General features: G+C 43.5%; 2 protein-coding genes across 3 annotated transcripts; both read right to left on the bottom strand.

The window, feature by feature from the left end:
* Window positions 1–693: 693 nt before the first annotated feature.
* LOC306795882 (nuclear pore complex protein Nup107-like) lies at window positions 694–11,443 on the bottom strand. 2 transcript variants are annotated; one of them, XM_079294576.1, is made up of 27 exons: window positions 11,332–11,443; window positions 10,027–10,112; window positions 8,216–8,299; window positions 8,021–8,109; window positions 7,585–7,720; window positions 7,359–7,462; window positions 6,897–7,012; window positions 6,765–6,813; window positions 6,513–6,584; window positions 6,309–6,397; window positions 6,156–6,231; window positions 5,929–6,042; window positions 5,175–5,265; window positions 4,984–5,063; window positions 4,813–4,872; window positions 4,548–4,693; window positions 4,404–4,452; window positions 4,247–4,316; window positions 3,992–4,107; window positions 3,731–3,920; window positions 3,547–3,653; window positions 3,240–3,342; window positions 2,041–2,201; window positions 1,838–1,963; window positions 1,611–1,724; window positions 963–1,130; window positions 694–885 (listed from the first exon to the last, which is right to left on the bottom strand). In XM_079294576.1, exons 1-27 carry the CDS (start codon window positions 11,337–11,339, stop codon window positions 763–765), a joined length of 2,727 nt encoding a protein of 908 aa, XP_079150702.1. In that variant the 5' UTR covers window positions 11,340–11,443; the 3' UTR covers window positions 694–762. The 2 variants fall into 2 exon arrangements, with proteins under 2 accessions (XP_079150702.1, XP_079150701.1); XM_079294575.1 differs by lacking the exon at window positions 11,332–11,443 and having other exon boundaries at window positions 10,027–11,299.
* A 13,515-nt stretch (window positions 11,444–24,958) lies between these two features.
* LOC306795783 (nuclear pore complex protein Nup107-like) lies at window positions 24,959–26,253 on the bottom strand. The gene is made up of 4 exons (XM_079294411.1): window positions 26,115–26,253; window positions 25,876–25,989; window positions 25,228–25,395; window positions 24,959–25,150 (listed from the first exon to the last, which is right to left on the bottom strand). The coding sequence occupies exons 2-4, from the start codon at window positions 25,891–25,893 to the stop codon at window positions 25,028–25,030; spliced, it is 309 nt and encodes a 102-aa protein (XP_079150537.1). The 5' UTR covers window positions 25,894–25,989; window positions 26,115–26,253; the 3' UTR covers window positions 24,959–25,027.
* Window positions 26,254–27,297: the final 1,044 nt, after the last annotated feature.

Below are 27,297 nucleotides of genomic sequence, written 5' to 3'. Positions count from 1 at the left end.
CCTCATAATAATACCTTAATATGAATAAATTTGCAGTAATAGTAATATTTCCATTGTTTTTATTTATTACACGCCATATCATAAGATACATCCATGTTTAATATGTATACACTTCATGTAGTGTGTGCCTATTACAATTACATGATATACATTACCTTATTATATCGTGTATATTGTATTCATTCGAGGTACTGTAATTGCTCTTTTAATGTATTGTCATAGCAGAAGCCAGCATGTAACTCAGGTAATTTGAAAACAGGGATTTTAAAAGTGATCAATAATGCTTTTCCTGCTGTGAAAAGCCTAAATGTTAAGACTCAAAATATGTAATTTCTTCTCGAAATATTGTGATGGTTTCCCCCCTAACAATTCTGACTTCATTCACAAAATGACTTTTTTTCCTTGACAAATATACTCTTAAAATCTAACTTCTTACTGTAATATTTATGACTTAACTCTCGTCATTTTTCAGTAGCCCGAATACCGTGGCATTACATTAAAGGCTCTCTGTGCTCTTATCATGAACCCATGTCCATTTATCATCCGTAAACAACTCTGTAGTCCTCACAATTTAATTAGATGGAAGCCACAAAACACCAACAACATTGAACTGTTTGCTCTGGCGTTTAGATCATTCACAGCTCTATAGCACCAGAATCATTAAGACCTTCAAATTCAATTTACACAAAACCATTGCAGGAAAACACAGGCTTTTATTGAGGGAAAAAGATCAACAAAAAACAACAGTGATTCAAACACTGCTCAGTGTGTGTGTGTACACGGCTGTAACTCGTAGCCCAGCGGGTCGAGTCCTCGGTCCAGAAGAGAGAGCGACGACTCCCTCAACTTCTGGAGAAACCTCCTCAGCTCCTCTTTGGAGAAAACCTGAATTTGTGGGCAGAAACATGAACTCACTGTTCCCATAACTCAACGTAAGGGGCCGATCAAATCTCTCCAGCTACCTGGTAGAGGCGGTGCTGGTCCGATGAGATGATGTCAGCGAGGCGCAGCGCCTCCTGGTCTCTGGAGGAGTTCTGCAGAACGCTGAGCAGCAGGAAGTTGAGGCGAGGGAGACACAGAGAGCGCAGCGCCGCCATCTGGTGGCTGCGCTCGGAATCCGGCTCAGAGTCCTGAAAAACACAAAACAAACAATTTACGAACCAAACAAACGTGCAAACAATCGCAACTTATTGCTTCTATAAGTCAATTAGACAAAATAAATCCCATGATTTCAGATGTTATTAAGGCCTATTAAGAGGTGATTTTAACATTTCCTGCCCCGCTAATCGAGTTTAACCGCGTCTAGATTGCATATGTGCATCCTTTTGCGACTGCAGCTTTATATTGAATGCATAGATACAGAGAACTCTCCGCCATGAAGGGAACAAGCGATATTCCCAAAATGGCAAACTATTCCTTGAAATTTTAGACCCAGGAACTGTGGAACCAGAGGCGCTAAACCAGGAACATAAAGGGCCTTTTTAAGCAGCTGACGATATCGTACAGAAACTAAATTTAGTTTCTGGTTCCTTTGGTTGAAACACAGGTTTAGTTTCTGGTTCCCTGAGAGAGAACGTTTGGTTCTCACGCGTGGCGTCGTAAACACTTACCTGTCTGTTGTCGATCATCCAGCCTCCGTCTACGAACAGCAGCACGTTGTAGATTCTTTCTTTCACATCTTCAGTTAAAACGTCCAGACGGAACGACCAGGCAGACAGAGCGGCCTAACGCACACATAAGAAGTAGTTTTACAGTGTGTGTGAGCGTGTGTGAGCGTGTGTGTGCGTGTGTGTGTGTGTGTGTGTGTGTGCGTGCGTGCGTGCGCTTGTGTGTGTACCTGGTACTCCTTCTCTCTCATCTCATTGGCTACTCTCTCTGTGAATTTGGCCTCGGAGGCCGGCACTGGCTTCTGGGGGGCCGAGCTGCTGTGGCTGAACCAGTCAGTGAACGCCTCGTGGGCTTCCTGTAAAATAATTACAAAATAAAAATAAAGACACATCCAGATGAATAAACCTCATTGATGAGAAACAGGTGACAGACCAGGTAGGCTCTGATACACAGGTGTTCTCTGATGGCGTTCTCGTCCTCAGCAGGTAGAGCCGTGGTCTGACCGACCCCCGACCACTGGCAGTAAATCTCCCTCATAGAATCCTCCGGAACTTTAGAGAAGACCACCTTGGCTGCGTCATGTTTCTGCAGGGCTGAGAGAGAGACGGTCAGATAGAAGCGATGCACCGCGGTCCTCTGACACGAAGCCATGCACCGCGGTCCTCTGACACGAGGCCATGCACCGCGGTCCTCTGACACGAGGCCATGCACCGCGGTCCTCTGACACGAGGCCATGCACCGCGGTCCTCTGACACGAGGCCATGCACCGCGGTCCTCTGACACGAGGCCATGCACCGCGGTCCTCTGACACGAGGCCATGCACCGCGGCCCTCTGACACGAGGCCATGCACCGCGGTCCTCTGACACGAGGCCATGCACCGCGGTCCTCTGACACGAGGCCATGCACCGCGGCCCTCTGACACGAGGCCATGCACCGCGGCCCTCTGACACGAGGCCATGCACCGCGGTCCTCTGACACGAGGCCATGCACCGCGGTCCTCTGACACGAAGCCATGCACCGCGGTCCTCTGACACGAGGCCATGCACCGCGGTCCTCTGACACGAGGCCATGCACCGCGGTCCTCTGACACGAGGCCATGCACCGCGGTCCTCTGACACGAGGCCATGCACCGCGGTCCTCTGACACGAGGCCATGCACCGCGGTCCTCTGACACGAGGCCATGCACCGCGGCCCTCTGACACGAGGCCATGCACCGCGGTACTCTGACACGAGGCCATGCACCGCGGTCCTCTGACACGAAGCCATGCACCGCGGTCCTCTGACACGAGGCCATGCACCGCGGTCCTCTGACACGAGGCCATGCACCGCGGTCCTCTGACACGAGGCCATGCACCGCGGTCCTCTGACACGAGGCCATGCACCGCGGTCCTCTGACACGAGGCCATGCACCGCGGCCCTCTGACACGAGGCCATGCACCGCGGCCCTCTGACACGAGGCCATGCACCGCGGTCCTCTGACACGAGGCCATGCACCGCGGTCCTCTGACACGAGGCCATGCACCGCGGCCCTCTGACACGAGGCCATGCACCGCGGTCCTCTGACACGAGGCCATGCACCGCGGCCCTCTGACACGGAGGCAGTCGAGATGAATAAATGAATAAGAATTACCCAGAAACTTCCTCATGATGGCATTGGACTGTTTCAGGGACTCGGCTCGATGGGCGGGGTCAAACAGCAGCCAATCGATGACATCGATCTTTCTTAGGTCCTCCTATCAGAGCACAGCATCACAGTAACTTCCACACTTCCACATTTGCAACAAACTATGTACATTGAACAGTTTATCAGTTAAATCTTGTCTCAATCATGCATTTCAAGGCTGTTTTTCAAAATACTCGTCTGAAAATACTTTGCATACGTCTAGGGCTTTTATTGTGAAAAGTAGGAACACTATAGTTTGGTTATCAGTCTGTACCTTTGTGGTTCCCATCTCCAGCGTCTGGTTGTGGTGTGTAAACTCAGTTTCATTTGTCTCTCTCACAGTCTCCACTACCAGCTTGGTTATCGCAGCAACATCCAGACCTACACAGACAGCAGGTTTAGTATTCACTCATCAAACCGCCGTCAGTTGTGTTTTTGGGTTGTTTTCCGCGTCTCACCGGCGTCGCTGGCGAGCTGCAGGCAGCGGGGACGCATCTCCGGCTGGCTGACCGTCTCCAGGAAAGCGGCGTACTGGACGGTGGCGAGCTCGGCGGGCAGCTGGCTCACGTAGCTCGCCACCAGATCGGTCTGTCGATCCCGGATCAGGAGGGAGACGTACGCCTTCAGGACATCCACACACACCTCCTCCTTACAGAGAGACAAACAGGTCAGTCTGAACTGTTCCTGAAGCCAAATAAACCTCAGTTGTTGATTTTTACCTTCAGGGCCAAACCCAGAGAGCGGTAAAACAGCAGCAGGTGAGTCATGAAACGCAACAGGTGGGAGGGGAGGGGCTTAGAGGCTGTGAGCCAATCAGAAAACTCCTCCAACAGACCTGGGAGAGAGGGGGCGAGAGAGAGAGAGAGAGAGAGAGAGAAGTATTCATGGGAAGTTGATTCTGAATAATAATATTATTATTTTCCTTCTTGTTTGTCACAAATTTAATTCCTCTTCAGAGGTCAGAGGTGTCTTACCGTCCAGGTCTCCGAGGATCACAAACTTCTGGATGACGTGGTAATGCTCGTTAGTCTCCTCAAACACCCTCTAAACACACACAGAAAGAAGCTGGTTTAATGTGTGCGTGTTCAGTCATGTGACTCAACAATCACATTCAGTTTGTGTGAGTTTTACCTTCAACTCCGAGGCTTGAAGTTCCTCAAACACCTTTTCCATCGTCCAACTGAAGAGAGAGAAATGACGTTATCCTCACTACTGCTACTGCGTTTACGCGTGTGTGTGTGCGTGTGTGTGTGTGTGTGTGTGTGTGTGTCGTACTTGGCCTCCAGGTATTCCCGCGGCAGGGTCTCCACTTCCTGGTGGGCCATACCCGACGACATCAGATCCTTTTCAACCAGCGAGTCCACCATCACTCTGAAGTGAGCCCACACACAGTCCTCCCATGACTCACACACTGCCAGGATCTATTAAAGTCAAATATAGGAACATTAAATACTGAGCTCTTCAACAGAGGCCACTGCTTGCGGTTAGTAACATATTAATATATATTTATGTTAACAAACACACAAACTCATATCGTTACCGGTTTGAGGTTTCCACTGAGAGCGGCGTAGATGGCTCTCTCGTATCTGTTTAACTGCTCCTAAAAACAGACAAACACACAGAACGTTCATGTTTCGTTCTATTGTTTTATGTTCACATGTCAGCACGATGAACAAGTAAAGCAACAAAGTCTATTCGTTGTGTGTTGTACCTCCTCAGCCATCCTCCAGCAGCAGACCTTCCAGATTCCTCTCTGAGGGTTTCCTTCCACCGCCTGCAGCTCTGCACTCGCTGCAGAGAGACGAGACTCTGGGTCGGTCACGGGTTTGTGAGCAACATCATAACGTGTGTGTGAGTGTATCTCTGTTTATCACACAGGTGGTATCAGGGTTTGGAGATTACCTGAGGTCCTGTTGGGGTCGTGGTAGAGTTTCCAGCCTTCCAGAGTTGCTGCTCTCCAGGCCTGACCACAGCGCTTACAAAGCCTCTGAGCCTACACACACACACACACACACACACACACACACACACACACACACACACACACACACACACACACACACACACACACACACACACACACACACACACACACACACACACACACACACACACACACACACCTCTTTAAATACAGTATGAATCAATGTGTCCCAGCTAGAACATACGATATTTAGATTCTCAAAAACAAAACTATAAATCCTTCTGAACTTCAACATACACTCCTTTATTACTGTCTGTCTCTCCACCTCCCCGTCTGTCTCTCCACCTCCCCGTCTGTCTCTCCACCTCCCCGTCTGTCTCTCCACCTCCCCGTCTGTCTCTCCACCTCCCCGTCTGTCTCTCCACCTCCCCGTCTGTCTCTCCACCTCCCCGTCTGTCTCTCCACCTCCCCGTCTGTCTCTCCACCGCCCCGTCTGTCTCTCCACCTCCCCGTCTGTCTCTCCACCTCCCCGTCTGTCTCTCCACCTCCCCGTCTGTCTCTCCACCTCCCCGTCTGTCTCTCCACCTCCCCGTCTGTCTCTCCACCGCCCCGTCTGTCTCTCCACCTCCCCGTCTGTCTCTCCACCTCCCCGTCTGTCTCTCCACCTCCCCGTCTGTCTCTCCACCGCCCGTCTGTCTCTCCACCTCCCCGTCTGTCTCTCTGTGTCTCTACCTCTTCGGTCATCCCGGCTCTGATCAGGGTGAACAGGTTCTTCAGCAGTCGGGCGTCGTCCTCTCTGTCCAGGTTCGCCAGAGGACGCTGCTGCCGGAGAGGAGCGTCTGGGTCCTGAACACACACACACACACACACACACACACACACACACACACACACTCTCTGTGAATTCAGACAGACTAGGGACGAGGATGTGTTGGTGTCGTCATGTTAACAGGCCTCACCAGCTCAGTGACCAGAGGGATGGTGAAGGAAGCGCCGCTCTTCCTCCTCAGCTTCAGAGCATGAAGGGTGTTCTCCCTGAAACACACACACACACACACTTTAGCTCACGATCTTAAAACACACGACTGTAGACGAGATATTCAAAAACTCACCAGCAGACGTTTTTGGCGTAGTATTCTATATTATCAGAGAAATCTCCAATCTGATCCTTAGCGATGCTCTCCAGCCAATCAACGACCAGCTGCAGCACAAGACAAACATTTAATCAGCAGATCCAGAAGGCCTGTGTTCATTTCATCTGATGTTTACAAGTGTGTGTGTGTGTGTGTGTGTGTGTGTGTGCGTGTGCGCGTTACCTGACTCTGACGTATGACGGCATCCCGCTGAAAGAGCTGCTCCACCACGACCTTCTCACTCTCACTGGGAACCTTCACACACAAACACAACTTCACCTTCACAGCGTCCGATTCATGCTTCTGACTCGTGTATTCAGGAGAAGGCCTGAAAGCTGGTTAGTGTGTGTGTGTGTGTGTTTGTCCAACAAATAATCTGTTTTTGCAGCTTTGAGGGTGCGTGTGTGTGTGTGTGTGTGTCCCTGCGTCACTCACCACCATGTCTGTCATGATGTCATCTCCCAGCGCCAACTGGACCCGGTCCCTGTAGAGACAGACAGGTGATCAATCAGAGGTAAAGAGGACAGACGGACGGACAGACAGGTGCAGGTACGATGAGGTGTGTACCTGTACAGCGAGGTGATGAGTCTCCAGGAGCAGTTCTCCTGCTGCAGCAGCCAGCGGACTCCTGCTGTCTTACTGTCCCGTCCCGCTCTGAGGACCACGGACTGCAGCACGTCCACCTGCAGGTGAGTGATCGAAGCGAGCATTTCATCAGAATCTATGAGCTTTAGGAGGTTCATTTAGGACATTTGGAGAGAGCCAGGGCTAGCTGTTTCCCTCTACTTTCAGTCTTTATGCTAAGCTAAGCTAACCACGTCTTAAAGGAATTGTTCGACATTTTGGAGAATATACTTATTTGCTTTCTTACTGAGAGAGTCTGATTAGGACATTGACAGCATTCTCATGTGTATGTGTGCTAAATATGAAGCTACAGCCAGCGGCCGGTTAGCGTAGCTTAGCACAAAGACTGGAAACGGAGGGAAACAGCTAGCCTGTGCAAAGTTAACACAGACACACACAGCTTACCTTGTCCTGTAAGAGCAGCTGGTAATCCTCAAGCAGCTCAAAGACCGCAGTGGAAGAGTTTTTCAGGAAGGATGTGAGGAATTCTGGGAAAAGACTGGCAGCCGCTGAAAAAGATATATATATATATATATATATATATATATATATAGATAGATAGACAGATAGATTTAACAGGAGTGCTTGTAAACTTGCAGAGCGGGATTTGAGGAGCGTTCGTTTCACTCACCGGCCTCGCCGGGGTCATCCTCCTTCAGCAGGGCGGAGCTAAGGTTGGTGATGTCGTCTGTGAAGAAGCTGGTGTTCTCCAGCCCCGAAACGGGGGAGATGTACATGCTGTTGGTCCAGTCACTGTCATCCAAATTCTAGACACAGAGACGGCGTTTTAGAGCAAATCCTGGAGGTTTTATCACACGACTGAGAGATGTGTTGCTCTGTAAGAGTCAGACTCACTCAAGAACGACTCGTGGCAGTTATATAGCGATATGTCAGTTATGCAAACGATCAAATCCCATTCATGCAAACGTCCTCGTGAACAGATTGCAAAATGAAATGAGCAATTTTCGACATGTTTGTCCAGAAAGTTTGTACACAGCAAGATAAGAAAACTGTAAATGTTCCAGCATGATGTCCAATGACCGTGTGTGTGTGTGTGTGTGTCTCACCATACTGCTGAGGGCGTTTCTGGGTGTGTATCGAGGCGTTCGGCCTCCTGGAGCCAAAATGGAGGAAACATCTGGAACTCTGGGAGTTACTGAGAGAAAAAAAAGACATGAGGCGAGAGAGGGGAGTTAGTAAAATATGGAGATGTTTGATGTTAGAAGATCAACAATAATCAGCTGTGGGTGTGTGTGTCGTACCAGCCTGTCTGAACAGAGGAGTGTTCCTCAGCAGGGAGCGTGCTGGTGTTACGGTGGACAGGACGGGGCTGCTGGGCGACGGGACTGAGACCAGCAGTCAGGAAAACAACAACAACACTGGCAGCTCTGGGCCCCGTTCCACGTAAGTGCTTCAGCAAAGTCGATCAAATGTCCTATGAGCCAGAAAGAGCCTCTTTTTACTCTGCTGACGAGCAGGAGATGATCATGAACGCATATGAGGATTTCAAGACCGTAATCACGGCAAAATCTAACACCGCCACCGCTGCGAGGGCGAGACAGGAAGCACGGCAAAACATCACAGACAAGTTAAATGCGTCAGTGTTGGGAAAATGTATCAGCTAATTTTAATGCCTCATCACCCCAACCAATCACATGACATGTCTTTAATGTGCTGCTGGCAGTAGACTTCATGATGCATCATCCAGTGAGATCTATAGCGACAATAATGATCTCAACTCTTTCAGAATAAGTAGAGAAAAACAAGCCCAACGAGGATCTGATACTCATTAATATGAGGATATATGTACTGTATGCCCTTATGTATCATGTAGCCTACTATATCTATGTATATATATATTACATATATACATATATATGTGTGTGTATATACATGTATGTGTAGATTACCATATAGAACTAGTTTGAATATGTGTGTGAGAGAATCTGTTTATGGGCGGATCAGTATGTGTATTATTCATAATCAGACATTCAATCAATTGCAGCAGTGAAAAGAAATAGTGTGTGATTCTCTCTATTCTTATCATGAGTCCACCTTCATCATGTTCTACAGTAATGATGTGCTGTGTACTAATAACAGTCATATCATTATGAGTGCTTTAACCTCATGTATGCAACCAGCCATCAAGAGGACATGAGAGCAAGTACACACTAAGCACACACACAATTCAGAATGCTGAGTCAGCACAATATGTGCCATAATGTAATGAACACATCCATAAGTTTATTAAGCGCCAAATGAACTGTACGAACAGCACGGCATGCAGCGGCTTTCCCCATGTTCTCCGCATCGCAGACACTGTACTAAAATGTAGCACTCGCAGAACAGCACAAGGCTGCATCCAGTCTGAGACAGTCAGTGCTCGGCTGGGCGTGTGGTGTTCAATGTCTGCTCCAGAAGCTCTGTAAATAAATGATTCCTTGTGGGCAGAATGGATAGCGCTCGTATAGGAAGTCATCATGATGTGATGACGGATCTTGGCGATGTGGAAGAAGTCTCTCCCTATAAAACGCTCATCTAACTAATATCCTCCTTCATCAGTGGATCTCTGAGGAAGGGAGCTGCACATTAATGCAACAGAGGCTTCTTAGTTTGCTCCGCTGGTTTTAAGGATCACCGTGTGTCTCACTTTACATGCATTTCCGGAACTCCCGTATAACCCCCAGTATATGCGCAAGTCCGTATGTGACAGGAGCTGCCATGTTTTCCGGGGGAGTGACCAGCTTATCCAGCTACCTTCACTGAGCCTGCGCTGGAGCAGGTTCAAGCTTTTGGATGCGTTGCCATGGTGATTTTGCCGAACTTGCTTCGTGGAACCGAAAAGCCTGATCTACATCATCTTATCCTGAAAAGTATCCGGCTAACTAAGTTAGACACGTACGTGGAACGGGGCCCAGACGTCATTAATGAATGCTGACAGGTCTCCACCTCACAGAAACACTTGTTGTATTTGAGCATTCATAACTTTTTACATCCTACCAATGGTCTGAATCCAGTTGAAGACATTTAACCTGAAGCTAAACACACACAGTCTCTCCCAGCTGAAGGATACAAGCCACCGTCGTCTTCCTCCTCCTTCGTGCAGCGATCGTCACCTCGTCATCTCGAACCACCGGAGACAGCAGCTCACCCTGACCCCTGGAAGGAAAGACGAGTACGCAAATACACACGCAACACATACTACTTCTTACCACTGAAAGTATCATGTACCATTCTTCGTTTTATTCAATACCTTTCATTGCAGCACAAAAACTTGAATCAAATCCCTATATTTCATATTTTAATGTTCATTATATGATGAAACGTTATGGTAAAATAAACTTAATTTCTGAGTTTCTTCTAGATGGAAGACCGTAAAGGACTCGAGTGTTTTAGTCAAAGAACCCTTTATTGTGGCAGCGTTTACGTATTGAGCTTGAAGCAGAAGAAGTTCTTTGCTTGTAATGAAACGTAAGAAGTTCTGTTGATGTGAGACAAATGTTTCACCACTGAAACTGTACTTTTGTACGTTTCTAGCAGTCTCGTATGTGTTCGACCAGCTGGAAGACGTACTTTAGTAGAAGTAGTAGAGTAACTCTGTTACAAGTCAATTCTACTTCAGTGAAAAGTATCTAAGAATACCTATAGTCATTATGCAGAAAGGCTCATTTCTAAATCATAAACAATATCTTGATAGATTTTAAATATGAATGCAGTAATGTGTTCATCACTAACCGTGGAGCTACTTTTAAAGAATACTGCTGAGTATCTTAAACTATAATAATACATCATAATATATTTGTTAATTTGTATTTTTGAATGAATAATCTGTGTAACAAACTACGACATTTCCCTCTGAAGAGTAGTGGAGTAACGTTAGAAGTATACAGTAGCAGAAAATGGAAGTACAAGTACCTCAAATTGTATTGTACAATAGTAAATGCACTTAAGTACTAATACATAACGTAACTAACTAGTTAACTAACTATTCATTAACAGCTGAAAGCACTCCCTGATAGACAGTAATACCAACTGTACTAACGACAATAAACAGCTGTTTGTTGATAGTTCATTCAGCGGTGATAATTTAAACTTTGTGTAATCAATAACAGATCATACATATATATTATCTCCAATAACTGACCGAGAACCACGTGTTTAGCGATGGTTAAAACATGTCAATAGTACACAAACCAGCATTTATCCTGATTAGCATCAGCATGGATTATGAACGGTTTAGTTAGCCACCAGCTAACACAGTAAAATAGCCGCAATAGCAGGCTAAATAACAAGCTAACGGTTCGACGGGAATAATTAAAAATATAACAACATGTGTATAAGATGATTCATGTTCAAAACCCAGTGAAATGTAATTTACCAGTCCATGATAGTGGGCTACAAATTCCCGCTTCACGAGGATTGACAGGCTTCTTCTTCGTGATAATTGATTCTTCTTCGTCTTCTTCGTCTTCTTCTTCTTCTTCTTCGTCGTCTTCTTCTTCTTCTTCTTCTTCTTTTGCTTTCTCGGTAGATTGGATGCCGTGAGACACTATGCTGCCCCTATAGTTCAGTGCTTATATACTGCATTCCCACTGATGTAAACATGTAGAAATATTGTAAAAATTTAAAACAAAACTTCAGTAAAAGGATTTAAGCATAATCAGGAAAATTACACGTTTTATTTTAAACGTTTTTTTTTTTTTTTACACGTTTTGTACGCAAACAACGGACGTGCATCACGTGTCGTTCACGTGATGTCACAAAGGCTTGAAATAGAACGATGCGCTGCGTCCGTTGTTTGCGTTCTGTCTCGGGATTGTGTTATGTCACGTGATCGCCTTTGATGTCGCTGAGTCCGCTGTTTGCGTTATAGAACCTCTGTGCGTCACCTCTGTGTTCTAGAACCTCTGTGTGTCATCTGTGACGTCACGTGATCGCCGTTGATGTCTTTCACAGACACTTGTCATAGTACCCCAGTGCCTGAGTTTAGAGTGATAATCACAGACCTTTACCTGAGATCCTTACAGAGAGTTAGACTACAATGACATTAGCAATGGATAAACAGAAACCTCATCATTTGAATGATGAACTGATAATCATGTCCCTGACACAACCCAAAAAGCTGGATAGAGCAGAAACATCACAGACAGAGGGGGTGTGTTCAGCTGATGAACTTTCTGAACCTTGGCCAGGTGCAACAGCACAGGAAGAACTAAAGAAAAGGTCAGTTCAGGTATTCGTGGAGGCTCTGGTTTCGCGGATATTCAAGAAAACAAAACTGACCTGGAACACTGAAGACCACGAGGCCATCACTATGCGTCTGTTTGACAGAACGTGGATCGAAGTCCAAGATATCGATTTTGATCCAACAACATTAAAAAATCTTGACAAGGCCATTTTCAAGAAACTTTCTTGGTATTGGGGCGATTCAAGAGCGGTGATGTTGGACATGAGATTAGAGGAACAAGAACTTGGGGACTGCATTGCCTTCTGTGTCAAATATCACCTGACACGACCCAAAAAGCCCAACACCGTCTGCAAGTTCTTCTCGTCTGTGGGCAAAGCCATCTCCAACATCTTTATATGTGGAAAGAAGGTTCGGGAAACAATCTCCATGGATAGAGCAGAAACATCACAGACAGACGGGGTGTGCTCAGCTGATGAACTTTCTGAACCTGGGCCAGATGCAACAGCACAGGAAGAACTGAAGAACGCAGATTCTGATTCAACAAATGAATCAGCATATGAGGACGAACTTTCTGAACCTTGGCCAGATGCAACAGCACAGGAAGAAATAAAGAATGAAGGTTCTGATTCAGCAACTGGCTCAGTACATCAGGACGAACTTTCTGAACCTTGGCCAGGTGCAACAGCACAGGAAGAACTGAAGAACGCAGATTCTGATTTAACAGCCGCCTCAGTATATTGGGACGCACTTACTCCACCTTGGCCAGGTGCAACGGCACAGGAAGAACCAAAGAACGCAGATTCTGATTCAATAAATGAATCAGAATATTATGACGCACTTTCTGAACCTTGGACAGGTCACAGGAAGAACTAAAGAACGCAGATTAGTTCAGGTATTCGTGGAGGAGCTGGTTTCGCGGATATCAAAAAAAACAAATCTGAACTGGACCAAGTGAAGAGCCTGTAATTAATCTGGGCATCACTCCTTCACAGAGGTCTAACTTCCTTATTAGGACATCTGATAACTTCTACTGTGATAGAAGAAGTTTTATTATTATTAGGACATCTGATAACTTCTACTGTGATAGTAGAAGTTTTATTATTATTAGGACATCTGATAACTTCTACTGTGATAGAAGAAGTTTTATTATTATTAGAACATCTGATAACTTCTACTGTGATAGTAGAAGTTTTATTATTATTAGAACATGTGAACTTCTACTGTGATAGTAGAAGTTTTATTATTATTAGGACATGTGAACTTCTACTGTGATAGTAGAAGTTTTATTATTATTAGGACATGTGAACTTCTACTGTGATAGTAGAAGTTTTATTATTATTAGGACATGTGAACTTCTACTGTGATAGAAGTTAACAGATGTTCTAATAATCTGATGACTTCTACTGTGACAGTAGAAGTTTTATTATTATTAGAACATCTGATAACTTCTACTGTGATAGAAGTTTTATTATTATTAGGACATGTGAACGTCTGCTGTGATAGTAGAAGTTTTATTATTATTAGGACATGTGAACTTCTACTGTGATAGAAGTTTTATTATTATTAGGACATGTGAACTTCTACTGTGATAGAAGTTTTATTATTATTAGGACATGTGAACTTCTACTGTGATAGAAGTTTTATTATTATTAGGACATGTGAACTTCTACTGTGATAGAAGTTTTATTATTATTAGGACATGTGAACTTCTACTGTGATAGAAGTTTTATTATTATTAGGACATGTGAACTTCTACTGTGATAGAAGTTTTATTATTATTAGGACATGTGAACTTCTACTGTGATAGTAGAAGTTTTATTATTATTAGGACATGTGAACTTCTACTGTGATAGTAGAAGTTTTATTATTATTAGGACATGTGAACTACTGTGATAGTAGAAGTTTTATTATTATTAGGACATGTGAACTACTGTGATAGTAGAAGTTTTATTATTATTAGGACATGTGAACTACTGTGATAGTAGAAGTTTTATTATTATTAGGACATGTGAACTACTGTGATAGTAGAAGTTTTATTATTATTAGGACATGTGAACTACTGTGATAGTAGAAGTTTTATTATTATTAGGACATGTGAACTTCTACTGTGATAGTAGAAGTTTTATTATTATTAGGACATCTGATCACTTCTACTGTGATAGAAGTTGACAGATGTCCTCATAATAATACCTTAATATGAATAAATTTGCAGTAATAGTAATATTTCCATTGTTTTTATTTATTACACGCCATATCATAAGATACGTCCATGTTTAATATATATACACTTCATGTAGTGTGTGCCTATTACAATTACATGATATACATTACCTTATTATATCGTGTATATTGTATTCATTCGAGGTACTGTAATTGCTCTTTTAATGTATTGTCATAGCAGAAGCCAGCATGTAACTCAGGTAATTTGAAAACAGGGATTTTAAAAGTGATCAATAATGCTTTTCCTGCTGTGAAAAGCCTAAATGTTAAGACTCAAAATATGTAATTTCTTCTCGAAATATTGTGATGGTTTCCCCCCTAACAATTCTGACTTCATTCACAAAATGACTTTTTTTCCTTGACAAATATACTCTTAAAATCTAACTTCTTACTGTAATATTTATGACTTAACTCTCGTCATTTTTCAGTAGCCCGAATGCCGTGGCATTACATTAAAGGCTCTCTGTGCTCTTATCATGAACCCATGTCCATTTATCATCCGTAAACAACTCTGTAGTCCTCACAATTTAATTAGATGGAAGCCACAAAACACCAACAACATTGAACTGTTTGCTCTGGCGTTTAGATCATTCACAGCTCTATAGCACCAGAATCATTAAGACCTTCAAATTCAATTTACACAAAACCATTGCAGGAAAACACAGGCTTTTATTGAGGGAAAAAGATCAACAAAAAACAACAGTGATTCAAACACTGCTCAGTGTGTGTGTGTACACGGCTGTAACTCGTAGCCCAGCGGGTCGAGTCCTCGGTCCAGAAGAGAGAGCGACGACTCCCTCAACTTCTGGAGAAACCTCCTCAGCTCCTCTTTGGAGAAAACCTGAATTTGTGGGCAGAAACATGAACTCACTGTTCCCATAACTCAACGTACAGGGCCGATCAAATCTCTCCAGCTACCTGGTAGAGGCGGTGCTGGTCCGATGAGATGATGTCAGCGAGGCGCAGCGCCTCCTGGTCTCTGGAGGAGTTCTGCAGAACGCTGAGCAGCAGGAAGTTGAGGCGAGGGAGACACAGAGAGCGCAGCGCCGCCATCTGGTGGCTGCGCTCGGAATCCGGCTCAGAGTCCTGAAAAACACAAAACAAACAATTTACGAACCAAACAAACGTGCAAACAATCGCAACTTATTGCTTCTATAAGTCAATTAGACAAAATAAATCCCATGATTTCAGATGTTATTAAGGCCTATTAAGAGGTGATTTTAACATTTCCTGCCCCGCTAATCGAGTTTAACCGCGTCTAGATTGCATATGTGCATCCTTTTGCGACTGCAGCTTTATATTGAATGCATAGATACAGAGAACTCTCCGCCATGAAGGGAACAAGCGATATTCCCAAAATGGCAAACTATTCCTTGAAATTTTAGACCCAGGAACTGTGGAACCAGAGGCGCTAAACCAGGAACATAAAGGGCCTTTTTAAGCAGCTGACGATATCGTACAGAAACTAAATTTAGTTTCTGGTTCCTTTGGTTGAAACACAGGTTTAGTTTCTGGTTCCCTGAGAGAGAACGTTTGGTTCTCACGCGTGGCGTCGTAAACACTTACCTGTCTGTTGTCGATCATCCAGCCTCCGTCTACGAACAGCAGCACGTTGTAGATTCTTTCTTTCACATCTTCAGTTAAAACGTCCAGACGGCACGACCAGGCAGACAGAGCGGCCTAACGCACACATAAGAAGTAGCTTGGTTATCGCAGCAACATCCAGACCTACACAGACAGCAGGTTTAGTATTCACTCATCAAACCGCCGTCAGTTGTGTTTTTGGGTTGTTTTCCGCGTCTCACCGGCGTCGCTGGCGAGCTGCAGGCAGCGGGGACGCATCTCCGGCTGGCTGACCGTCTCCAGGAAAGCGGCGTACTGGACGGTGGCGAGCTCGGCGGGCAGCTGGCTCACGTAGCTCGCCACCAGATCGGTCTGTCGATCCCGGATCAGGAGGGAGACGTACGCCTTCAGGACATCCACACACACCTCCTCCTTACAGAGAGACAAACAGGTCAGTCTGAACTGTTCCTGAAGCCAAATAAACCTCAGTTGTTGATTTTTACCTTCAGGGCCAAACCCAGAGAGCGGTAAAACAGCAGCAGGTGAGTCATGAAACGCAACAGGTGGGAGGGGAGGGGCTTAGAGGCTGTGAGCCAATCAGAAAACTCCTCCAACAGACCTGGGAGAGAGAGGGCGAGAGAGAGAGAGAGAGAGAGAGAGAGAGAGAGAGAGAGAGAGAGAGAGAGAGAGAGAGAGAGAGAGAGAGAGAGAGAGAGAGAGAGAGAGAGAGAGAGAGAGAGAGAGAGAGAGAGAGAGAGAAGTATTCATGGGAAGTTGATTCTGAATAATAATATTATTATTTTCCTTCTTGTTTGTCACAAATTGAATTCCTCTTCAGAGGTCAGAGGTGTCTTACCGTCCAGGTCTCCGAGGATGTATCAGCTAATTTTAATGCCTCATCACCCCAACCAATCACATGACATGTCTTTAATGTGCTGCTGGCAGTAGACTTCATGATGCATCATCCAATGAGATCTACAGCGACAATAATGATCTCAACTCTTTCAGAATAAGTAGAGAAAAACAAGCCCAACGAGGATCTGATACTCATTAATATGAGGATATATGTACTGTATGCCCTTATGTATCATGTAGCCTACTATATCTATGTATATATATATTACATATATACATATATATGTGTGTGTATATACATGTATGTGTAGATTACCATATAGAACTAGTTTGAATATGTGTGAGAGAGAATCTGTTTATGGGCGGATCAGTATGTGTATTATTCATAATCAGACATTCAATCAATTGCAGCAGTGAAAAGAAATAGTGTGTGATTCTCTCTATTCTTATCATGAGTCCACCTTCATCATGTTCTACAGTAATGATGTGCTGTGTACTAATAACACAGTCATATCATTATGAGTGCTTTAACCTCATGTATGCAACCAGCCATCAAGAGGACATGAGAGCAAGTACACACTAAGCACACACACAATTCAGAATGCTGAGTCAGCACAATATGTGCCATAATGTAATGAACACATCCATAAGTTTATTAAGCGCCAAATGAACTGTACGAACAGCACGGCATGCAGCGGCTTTCCCCATGTTCTCCGCATCGCAGACACTGTACTAAAATGTAGCACTCGCAGAACAGCACAAGGCTGCATCCAGTCTGAGACAGTCAGTGCTCGGCTGGGCGTGTGGTGTTCAATGTCTGCTCCAGAAGCTCTGTAAATAAATGATTCCTTGTGGGCAGAATGGATAGCGCTCGTATAGGAAGTCATCGTGATGTGATGACGGATCTTGGCGATGTGGAAGAAGTCTCTCCCTATAAAACGCTCATCTAACTAATATCCTCCTTCATCAGTGGATCTCTGAGGAAGGGAGCTGCACATTAATGCAACAGAGGCTTCTTAGTTTGCTCCGCTGGTTTTAAGGATCACCGTGTGTCTCACTTTACATGCATTTCCGGAACTCCCGTATAACCCCCAGTATATGCGCAAGTCCGTATGTGACAGGAGCTGCCATGTTTTCCGGGGGAGTGACCAGCTTATCCAGCTACCTTCACTGAGCCTGCGCTGGAGCAGGTTCAAGCTTTTGGATGCGTTGCCATGGTGATTTTGCCGAACTTGCTTCGTGGAACCGAAAAGCCTGATCTACATCATCTTATCCTGAAAAGTATCCGGCTAACTAAGTTAGACACGTACGTGGAACGGGGCCCAGACGTCATTAATGAATGCTGACAGGTCTCCACCTCACAGAAACACTTGTTGTATTTGAGCATTCATAACTTTTTACATCCTACCAATGGTCTGAATCCAGTTGAAGACATTTAACCTGAAGCTAAACACACACAGTCATTCCCAGCTGAAGGATACAAGCCACCGTCGTCTTCCTCCTCCTTCGTGCAGCGATCGTCACCTCGTCATCTCGAACCACCGGAGACAGCAGCTCACCCTGACCCCTGGAAGGAAAGACGAGTACGCAAATACACACGCAACACATACTACTTCTTACCACTGAAAGTATCATGTACCATTCTTCGTTTTATTCAATACCTTTCATTGCAGCACAAAAACTTGAATCAAATCCCTATATTTCATATTTTAATGTTCATTATATGATGAAACGTTATGGTAAAATAAACTTAATTTCTGAGTTTCTTCTAGATGGAAGACCGTAAAGGACTCGAGTGTTTTAGTCAAAGAACCCTTTATTGTGGCAGCGTTTACGTATTGAGCTTGAAGCAGAAGAAGTTCTTTGCTTGTAATGAAACGTAAGAAGTTCTGTTGATGTGAGACAAATGTTTCACCACTGAAACTGTACTTTTGTACGTTTCTAGCAGTCTCGTATGTGTTCGACCAGCTGGAAGACGTACTTTAGTAGAAGTAGTAGAGTAACTCTGTTACAAGTCAATTCTACTTCAGTGAAAAGTATCTAAGAATACCTATAGTCATTATGCAGAAAGGCTCATTTCTAAATCATAAACAATATCTTGATAGATTTTAAATATGAATGCAGTAATGTGTTCATCACTAACCGTGGAGCTACTTTTAAAGAATACTGCTGAGTATCTTAAACTATAATAATACATCATAATATATTTGTTAATTTGTATTTTTGAATGAATAATCTGTGTAACAAACTACGACATTTCCCTCTGAAGAGTAGTGGAGTAACGTTAGAAGTATACAGTAGCAGAAAATGGAAGTACAAGTACCTCAAATTGTATTGTACAATAGTAAATGCACTTAAGTACTAATACATAACGTAACTAACTAGTTAACTAACTATTCATTAACAGCTGAAAGCACTCCCTGATAGACAGTAATACCAACTGTACTAACGACAATAAACAGCTGTTTGTTGATAGTTCATTCAGCGGTGATAATTTAAACTTTGTGTAATCAATAACAGATCATACATATATATTATCTCCAATAACTGACCGAGAACCACGTGTTTAGCGATGGTTAAAACATGTCAATAGTACACAAACCAGCATTTATCCTGATTAGCATCAGCATGGATTATGAACGGTTTAGTTAGCCACCAGCTAACACAGTAAAATAGCCGCAATAGCAGGCTAAATAACAAGCTAACGGTTCGACGGGAATAATTAAAAATATAACAACATGTGTATAAGATGATTCATGTTCAAAACCCAGTGAAATGTAATTTACCAGTCCATGATAGTGGGCTACAAATTCCCGCTTCACGAGGATTGACAGGCTTCTTCTTCGTGATAATTGATTCTTCTTCGTCTTCTTCGTCTTCTTCTTCTTCTTCTTCTTCGTCGTCTTCTTCTTCTTCTTCTTCTTTTGCTTTCTCGGTAGATTGGATGCCGTGAGACACTATGCTGCCCCTATAGTTCAGTGCTTATATACTGCATTCCCACTGATGTAAACATGTAGAAATATTGTAAAAATGTAAAACAAAACTTCAGTAAAAGGATTTAAGCATAATCAGGAAAATTACACGTTTTATTTTAAACGTTTTTTTTTTTTTTTACACGTTTTGTACGCAAACAACGGACGTGCATCACGTGTCGTTCACGTAATGTCACAAAGGCTTGAAATAGAACGATGCGCTGCGTCCGTTGTTTGCGTTCTGTCTCGGGATTGTGTTATGTCACGTGATCGCCTTTGATGTCGCTGAGTCCGCTGTTTGCGTTATAGAACCTCTGTGCGTCACCTCTGTGTTCTAGAACCTCTGTGTGTCATCTGTGACGTCACGTGATCGCCGTTGATGTCTTTCACAGACACTTGTCATAGTACCCCAGTGCCTGAATTTAGAGTGATAATCACAGACCTTTACCTGAGATCCTTACAGAGAGTTAGACTACAATGACATTAGCAATGGATAAACAGAAACCTCATCATTTGAATGATGAACTGATAATCATGTCCCTGACACAACCCAAAAAGCTGGATAGAGCAGAAACATCACAGACAGAGGGGGTGTGTTCAGCTGATGAACTTTCTGAACCTTGGCCAGGTGCAACAGCACAGGAAGAACTAAAGAAAAGGTCAGTTCAGGTATTCGTGGAGGCGCTGGTTTCGCGGATATTCAAGAAAACAAAACTGACCTGGAACACTGCAGACCCCGAGGCCATCACTATGCGTCTGTTTGACAGAACGTGGATCGAAGTCCAAGATATCGATTTTGATCCAACAACATTAAAAAATCTTGACGCGGCCATTTTCAAGAAACTTTCTTGGTATTGGGACGATTCAAGAGAGGTGATGTTGGACATGAGATTAGAGGAACAAGAACTTGGGAACTGCATTGCCTCCTGTGTCAAATATCACCTGACACGACCCAAAAAGCCCAACACAGGCTGCAAGTTCTCTTCTGTGGGCAAAGCCGTCTCCAACATCTTCATGTATGGAAAGGAGGTTCGGGAAACAATCTCCATGGATAGAGCAGAAACATCACAGACAGAGGGGGTGTGTTCAGCTGATGAACTTTCTGAACCTTGGCCAGATGCAACAGCACAGGAAGAACTAAAGAACGCAGATTCTGATTCAACAAATGAATCAGTATATGCGGACACACTTTCTGAACCTGGGCCAGGTGCAACGGCACAGGAAGAACTAAAGAACGCAGATTCTGATTCAACAAATGAATCAGTATATGCGGACACACTTTCTGAACCTGGGCCAGGTGCAACGGCACAGGAAGAACTAAAGAACGCAGATTCTGATTCAACAAATGAATCAGTATATGCGGACGAACTTTCTGAACCTTGGCCAGGTGCAACAGCACAGGAAGAACTAAAGAAAAGGTCAGTTCAGGTATTCGTGGAGGCTCTGGTTTCGCGGATGTTCAAGAAAACAAAACTGACCTGGAACACTGAAGACCACGAGGCCATCACTATGCGTCTGTTTGACAGAACGTGGATCGAAGTCCAAGATATCGATTTTGATCCAACAACATTAAAAAATCTTGACAAAGCCATTTTCAAGAAACTTTCTAGGAATTGTGGCGATTCAAGAGAGGTGCTGTTGTACATGAGATTAGATGAACAAGAACTTGGGAACTGCATTGCCTCCTGTGTCAAATATCACCTGACACGACCCAAAAAGCCCAACACTGTCTGCAAGTTCTTCTCGTCTGTGGGCAAAGCCATCTCCAACATCTTCATATGTGGAAAGGAGGTTCGGGAAACAATCTCCATGGATAGAGCAGAAACATCACAGACAGACGGGGTGTGCTCAGCTGATGAACTTTGTGAACCTTGGCCAGATGCAACAGCACAGGAAGAAATAAAGAATGAAGGTTCTGATTCAGCAACTGGCTCAGTACATCAGGACGAACTTTCTGAACCTTGGCCAGGTGCAACGGCACAGGAAGAACTAAAGAAAAGGTCAGTTCAGGTATTCGTGGAGGCTCTGGTTTCGCGGATATTCAAGAAAACAAAACTGACCTGGAACACTGAAGACCACGAGGCCATCACTATGCGTCTGTTTGACAGAACGTGGATCGAAGTCCAAGATATCGATTTTGATCCAACAACATTAAAAAATCTTGACAAGGCCATTTTCAAGAAACTTTCTAGGCATTGGGGCGATTCAAGAGAGGTGATGTTGGACATGAGATTAGAGGAACAAGAACTTGGGAACGGCATTGCCTTCTGTGTCAAATATCACCTGACACGACCCAAAAAGCCCAACACCGTCTGCAAGTTCTTCTCGTCTGTGGGCAAAGCCATCTCCAACATCTTTATATGTGGAAAGGAGGTTCGGGAAACAATCTCCATGGATAGAGCAGAAACATCACAGACAGACGGGGTGTGCTCAGCTGATGAACTTTCTGAACCTTGGCCAGATGCAACGGCACAGGAAGAACTAAAGAACGCAGATTCTGATTCAACAAATGAATCAGCATATGAGGACGAACTTTCTGAACCTTGGCCAGGTGCAACGGCACAGGAAGAACTGAAGAACGCAGATTCTGATTCAACAAATGAATCAGTATATGCGGACGAACTTTCTGAACCTTGGCCAGATGCAACAGCACAGGAAGAACTAAAGAATGAAGGTTCTGATTCAGCAACTGGCTCAGTACATCAGGACGAACTTTCTGAACCTTGGCCAGGTGCAACGGCACAGGAAGAAATAAAGAACGCAGATTCTGATTTAACAGCCGCCTCAGTATATTGGGACGCACTTACTCCACCTTGGCCAGGTGCAACGGCACAGGAAGAACCAAAGAACGCAGATTCTGATTCAATAAATGAATCAGAATATTATGACGCACTTTCTGAACCTTGGACAGGTCACAGGAAGAACTAAAGAACGCAGATTAGTTCAGGTATTCGTGGAGGAGCTGGTTTCGCGGATATCAAAAAAAACAAATCTGAACTGGACCAAGTGAAGAGCCTGTAATTAATCTGGGCATCACTCCTTCACAGAGGTCTAACTTCCTTATTAGGACATCTGATAACTTCTACTGTGATAGTAGAAGTTTTATTATTATTAGGACATCTGATAACTTCTACTGTGATAGAAGAAGTTTTATTATTATTAGGACATCTGATAACTTCTACTGTGATAGTAGAAGTTTTATTATTATTAGGACATCTGATAACTTCTACTGTGATAGAAGAAGTTTTATTATTATTAGAACATCTGATAACTTCTACTGTGATAGTAGAAGTTTTATTATTATTAGAACATCTGATAACTTCTACTGTGATAGAAGAAGTTTTATTATTATTAGAACATCTGATAACTTCTACTGTGATAGTAGAAGTTTTATTATTATTAGGACATCTGATAACTTCTACTGTGATAGAAGAAGTTTTATTATTATTAGAACATCTGATAACTTCTACTGTGATAGTAGAAGTTTTATTATTATTAGGACATCTGATAACTTCTACTGTGATAGTAGAAGTTTTATTATTATTAGAACATCTGATAACTTCTACTGTGATAGAAGTTAACAGATGTTCTAATAATCTGATGACTTCTACTGTGATAGTAGAAGTTTTATTATTATTAGAACATCTGATAACTTCTACTGTGATAGAAGTTTTATTATTATTAGGACATCTGATAACTTCTACTGTGATAGAAGTTTTATTATTATTAGGACATGTGAACGTCTGCTGTGATAGTAGAAGTTTTATTATTATTAGGACATGTGAACTTCTACTGTGATAGAAGTTTTATTATTATTAGGACATGTGAACTTCTACTGTGATAGAAGTTTTATTATTATTAGGACATGTGAACTTCTACTGTGATAGAAGTTTTATTATTATTAGGACATGTGAACTTCTACTGTGATAGAAGTTTTATTATTATTAGGACATGTGAACTTCTGCTGTGATAGTAGAAGTTTTATTATTATTAGGACATGTGAACTTCTACTGTGATAGAAGTTTTATTATTATTAGGACATGTGAACTTCTACTGTGATAGAAGTTTTATTATTATTAGGACATGTGAACTTCTACTGTGATAGAAGTTTTATTATTATTAGGACATGTGAACTTCTACTGTGATAGAAGTTTTATTATTATTAGGACATGTGAACTTCTACTGTGATAGAAGTTTTATTATTATTAGGACATGTGAACTTCTACTGTGATAGAAGTTTTATTATTATTAGGACATGTGAACTTCTACTGTGATAGAAGTTTTATTATTATTAGGACATGTGAACTTCTACTGTGATAGAAGTTTTATTATTATTAGGACATGTGAACTTCTACTGTGATAGTAGAAGTTTTATTATTATTAGGACATGTGAACTTCTACTGTGATAGAAGTTTTATTATTATTAGGACATGTGAACTTCTACTGTGATAGTAGACGTTTTATTATTATTAGGACATCTGATCACTTCTACTGTGATAGAAGTTGACAGATGTCCTCATAATAATACCTTAATATGAATAAATTTGCAGTAATAGTAATATTTCCATTGTTTTTATTTATTACACGCCATATCATAAGATACATCCATGTTTAATATATATACACTTCATGTAGTGTGTGCCTATTACAATTACATGATATACATTACCTTATTATATCGTGTATATTGTATTCATTCGAGGTACTGTAATTGCTCTTTTAATGTATTGTCATAGCAGAAGCCAGCATGTAACTCAGGTAATTTGAAAACAGGGATTTTAAAAGTGATCAATAATGCTTTTCCTGCTGTGAAAAGCCTAAATGTTAAGACTCAAAATATGTAATTTCTTCTCGAAATATTGTGATGGTTTCCCCCCTAACAATTCTGACTTCATTCACAAAATGACTTTTTTTCCTTGACAAATATACTCTTAAAATCTAACTTCTTACTGTAATATTTATGACTTAACTCTCGTCATTTTTCAGTAGCCCGAATGCCGTGGCATTACATTAAAGGCTCTCTGTGCTCTTATCATGAACCCATGTCCATTTATCATCCGTAAACAACTCTGTAGTCCTCACAATTTAATTAGATGGAAGCCACAAAACACCAACAACATTGAACTGTTTGCTCTGGCGTTTAGATCATTCACAGCTCTATAGCACCAGAATCATTAAGACCTTCAAATTCAATTTACACAAAACCATTGCAGGAAAACACAGGCTTTTATTGAGGGAAAAAGATCAACAAAAAACAACAGTGATTCAAACACTGCTCAGTGTGTGTGTGTACACGGCTGTAACTCGTAGCCCAGCGGGTCGAGTCCTCGGTCCAGAAGAGAGAGCGACGACTCCCTCAACTTCTGGAGAAACCTCCTCAGCTCCTCTTTGGAGAAAACCTGAATTTGTGGGCAGAAACATGAACTCACTGTTCCCATAACTCAACGTACAGGGCCGATCAAATCTCTCCAGCTACCTGGTAGAGGCGGTGCTGGTCCGATGAGATGATGTCAGCGAGGCGCAGCGCCTCCTGGTCTCTGGAGGAGTTCTGCAGAACGCTGAGCAGCAGGAAGTTGAGGCGAGGGAGACACAGAGAGCGCAGCGCCGCCATCTGGTGGCTGCGCTCGGAATCCGGCTCAGAGTCCTGAAAAACACAAAACAAACAATTTACGAACCAAACAAACGTGCAAACAATCGCAACTTATTGCTTCTATAAGTCAATTAGACAAAATAAATCCCATGATTTCAGATGTTATTAAGGCCTATTAAGAGGTGATTTTAACATTTCCTGCCCCGCTAATCGAGTTTAACCGCGTCTAGATTGCATATGTGCATCCTTTTGCGACTGCAGCTTTATATTGAATGCATAGATACAGAGAACTCTCCGCCATGAAGGGAACAAGCGATATTCCCAAAATGGCAAACTATTCCTTGAAATTTTAGACCCAGGAACTGTGGAACCAGAGGCGCTAAACCAGGAACATAAAGGGCCTTTTTAAGCAGCTGTCGATATCGTACAGAAACTAAATTTAGTTTCTGGTTCCTTTGGTTGAAACACAGGTTTAGTTTCTGGTTCCCTGAGAGAGAACGTTTGGTTCTCACGCGTGGCGTCGTAAACACTTACCTGTCTGTTGTCGATCATCCAGCCTCCGTCTACGAACAGCAGCACGTTGTAGATTCTTTCTTTCACATCTTCAGTTAAAACGTCCAGACGGCACGACCAGGCAGACAGAGCGGCCTAACGCACACATAAGAAGTAGCTTGGTTATCGCAGCAACATCCAGACCTACACAGACAGCAGGTTTAGTATTCACTCATCAAACCGCCGTCAGTTGTGTTTTTGGGTTGTTTTCCGCGTCTCACCGGCGTCGCTGGCGAGCTGCAGGCAGCGGGGACGCATCTCCGGCTGGCTGACCGTCTCCAGGAAAGCGGCGTACTGGACGGTGGCGAGCTCGGCGGGCAGCTGGCTCACGTAGCTCGCCACCAGATCGGTCTGTCGATCCCGGATCAGGAGGGAGACGTACGCCTTCAGGACATCCACACACACCTCCTCCTTACAGAGAGACAAACAGGTCAGTCTGAACTGTTCCTGAAGCCAAATAAACCTCAGTTGTTGATTTTTACCTTCAGGGCCAAACCCAGAGAGCGGTAAAACAGCAGCAGGTGAGTCATGAAACGCAACAGGTGGGAGGGGAGGGGCTTAGAGGCTGTGAGCCAATCAGAAAACTCCTCCAACAGACCTGGGAGAGAGGGGGCGAGAGAGAGAGAGAGAGAGAGAGAGAGAGAAGAATTCATGGGAAGTTGATTCTGAATAATATTATTATTTTCCTTCTTGTTTGTCACAAATTTAATTCCTCTTCAGAGGTCAGAGGTGTCTTACCGTCCAGGTCTCCGAGGATCACAAACTTCTGGATGACGTGGTAATGCTCGTTAGTCTCCTCAAACACCCTCTAAACACACACAGAAAGAAGCTGGTTTAATGTGTGCGTGTTCAGTCATGTGACTCAACAATCACATTCAGTTTGTGTGAGTTTTACCTTCAACTCCGAGGCTTGAAGTTCCTCAAACACCTTTTCCATCGTCCAACTGAAGAGAGAGAAATGACGTTATCCTCACTACTGCTACTGCGTTTACGCGCGTGTGTGTGTGTGTGTGTGTGTGTGTGTGTGTGTGTGTCGTACTTGGCCTCCAGGTATTCCCGCGGCAGGGTCTCCACTTCCTGGTGGGCCATACCCGACGACATCAGATCCTTTTCAACCAGCGAGTCCACCATCACTCTGAAGTGAGCCCACACACAGTCCTCCCATGACTCACACACTGCCAGGATCTATTAAAGTCAAATATAGGAACATTAAATACTGAGCTCTTCAACAGAGGCCACTGCTTGCGGTTAGTAACATATTAATATATATTTATGTTAACAAACACACAAACTCATATCGTTACCGGTTTGAGGTTTCCACTGAGAGCGGCGTAGATGGCTCTCTCGTATCTGTTTAACTGCTCCTAAAAACAGACAAACACACAGAAAGTTCATGTTTCGTTC

This window comes from Melanostigma gelatinosum, assembly GCF_949748355.1.
Source record: "Melanostigma gelatinosum genome assembly, chromosome: 22".
NCBI lineage: Eukaryota > Metazoa > Chordata > Actinopteri > Perciformes > Zoarcidae > Melanostigma > Melanostigma gelatinosum.
This window is presented reverse-complemented; position numbering and strand designations above follow the sequence as displayed.

Coding starts and splice junctions, on each gene's coding strand:
- LOC306795882 (XM_079294575.1), bottom strand. CDS start 10,180: ATGATACTTTCAGTGGTAAGAAGTAGTATGTGTTGCGTGTGTATTTGC. Junction 6,398..6,512: donor CCGTCATACGTCAGAGTCAG/GTAACGCGCACA, acceptor CTTGTGCTGCAG/CTGGTCGTTGATTGGCTGGA. Junction 3,921..3,991: donor CTCTGGGTTTGGCCCTGAAG/GTAAAAATCAAC, acceptor TCTCTCTGTAAG/GAGGAGGTGTGTGTGGATGT.
- LOC306795783 (XM_079294411.1), bottom strand. Junction 25,151..25,227: donor ACCAGCACCGCCTCTACCAG/GTAGCTGGAGAG, acceptor CCACAAATTCAG/GTTTTCTCCAAAGAGGAGCT.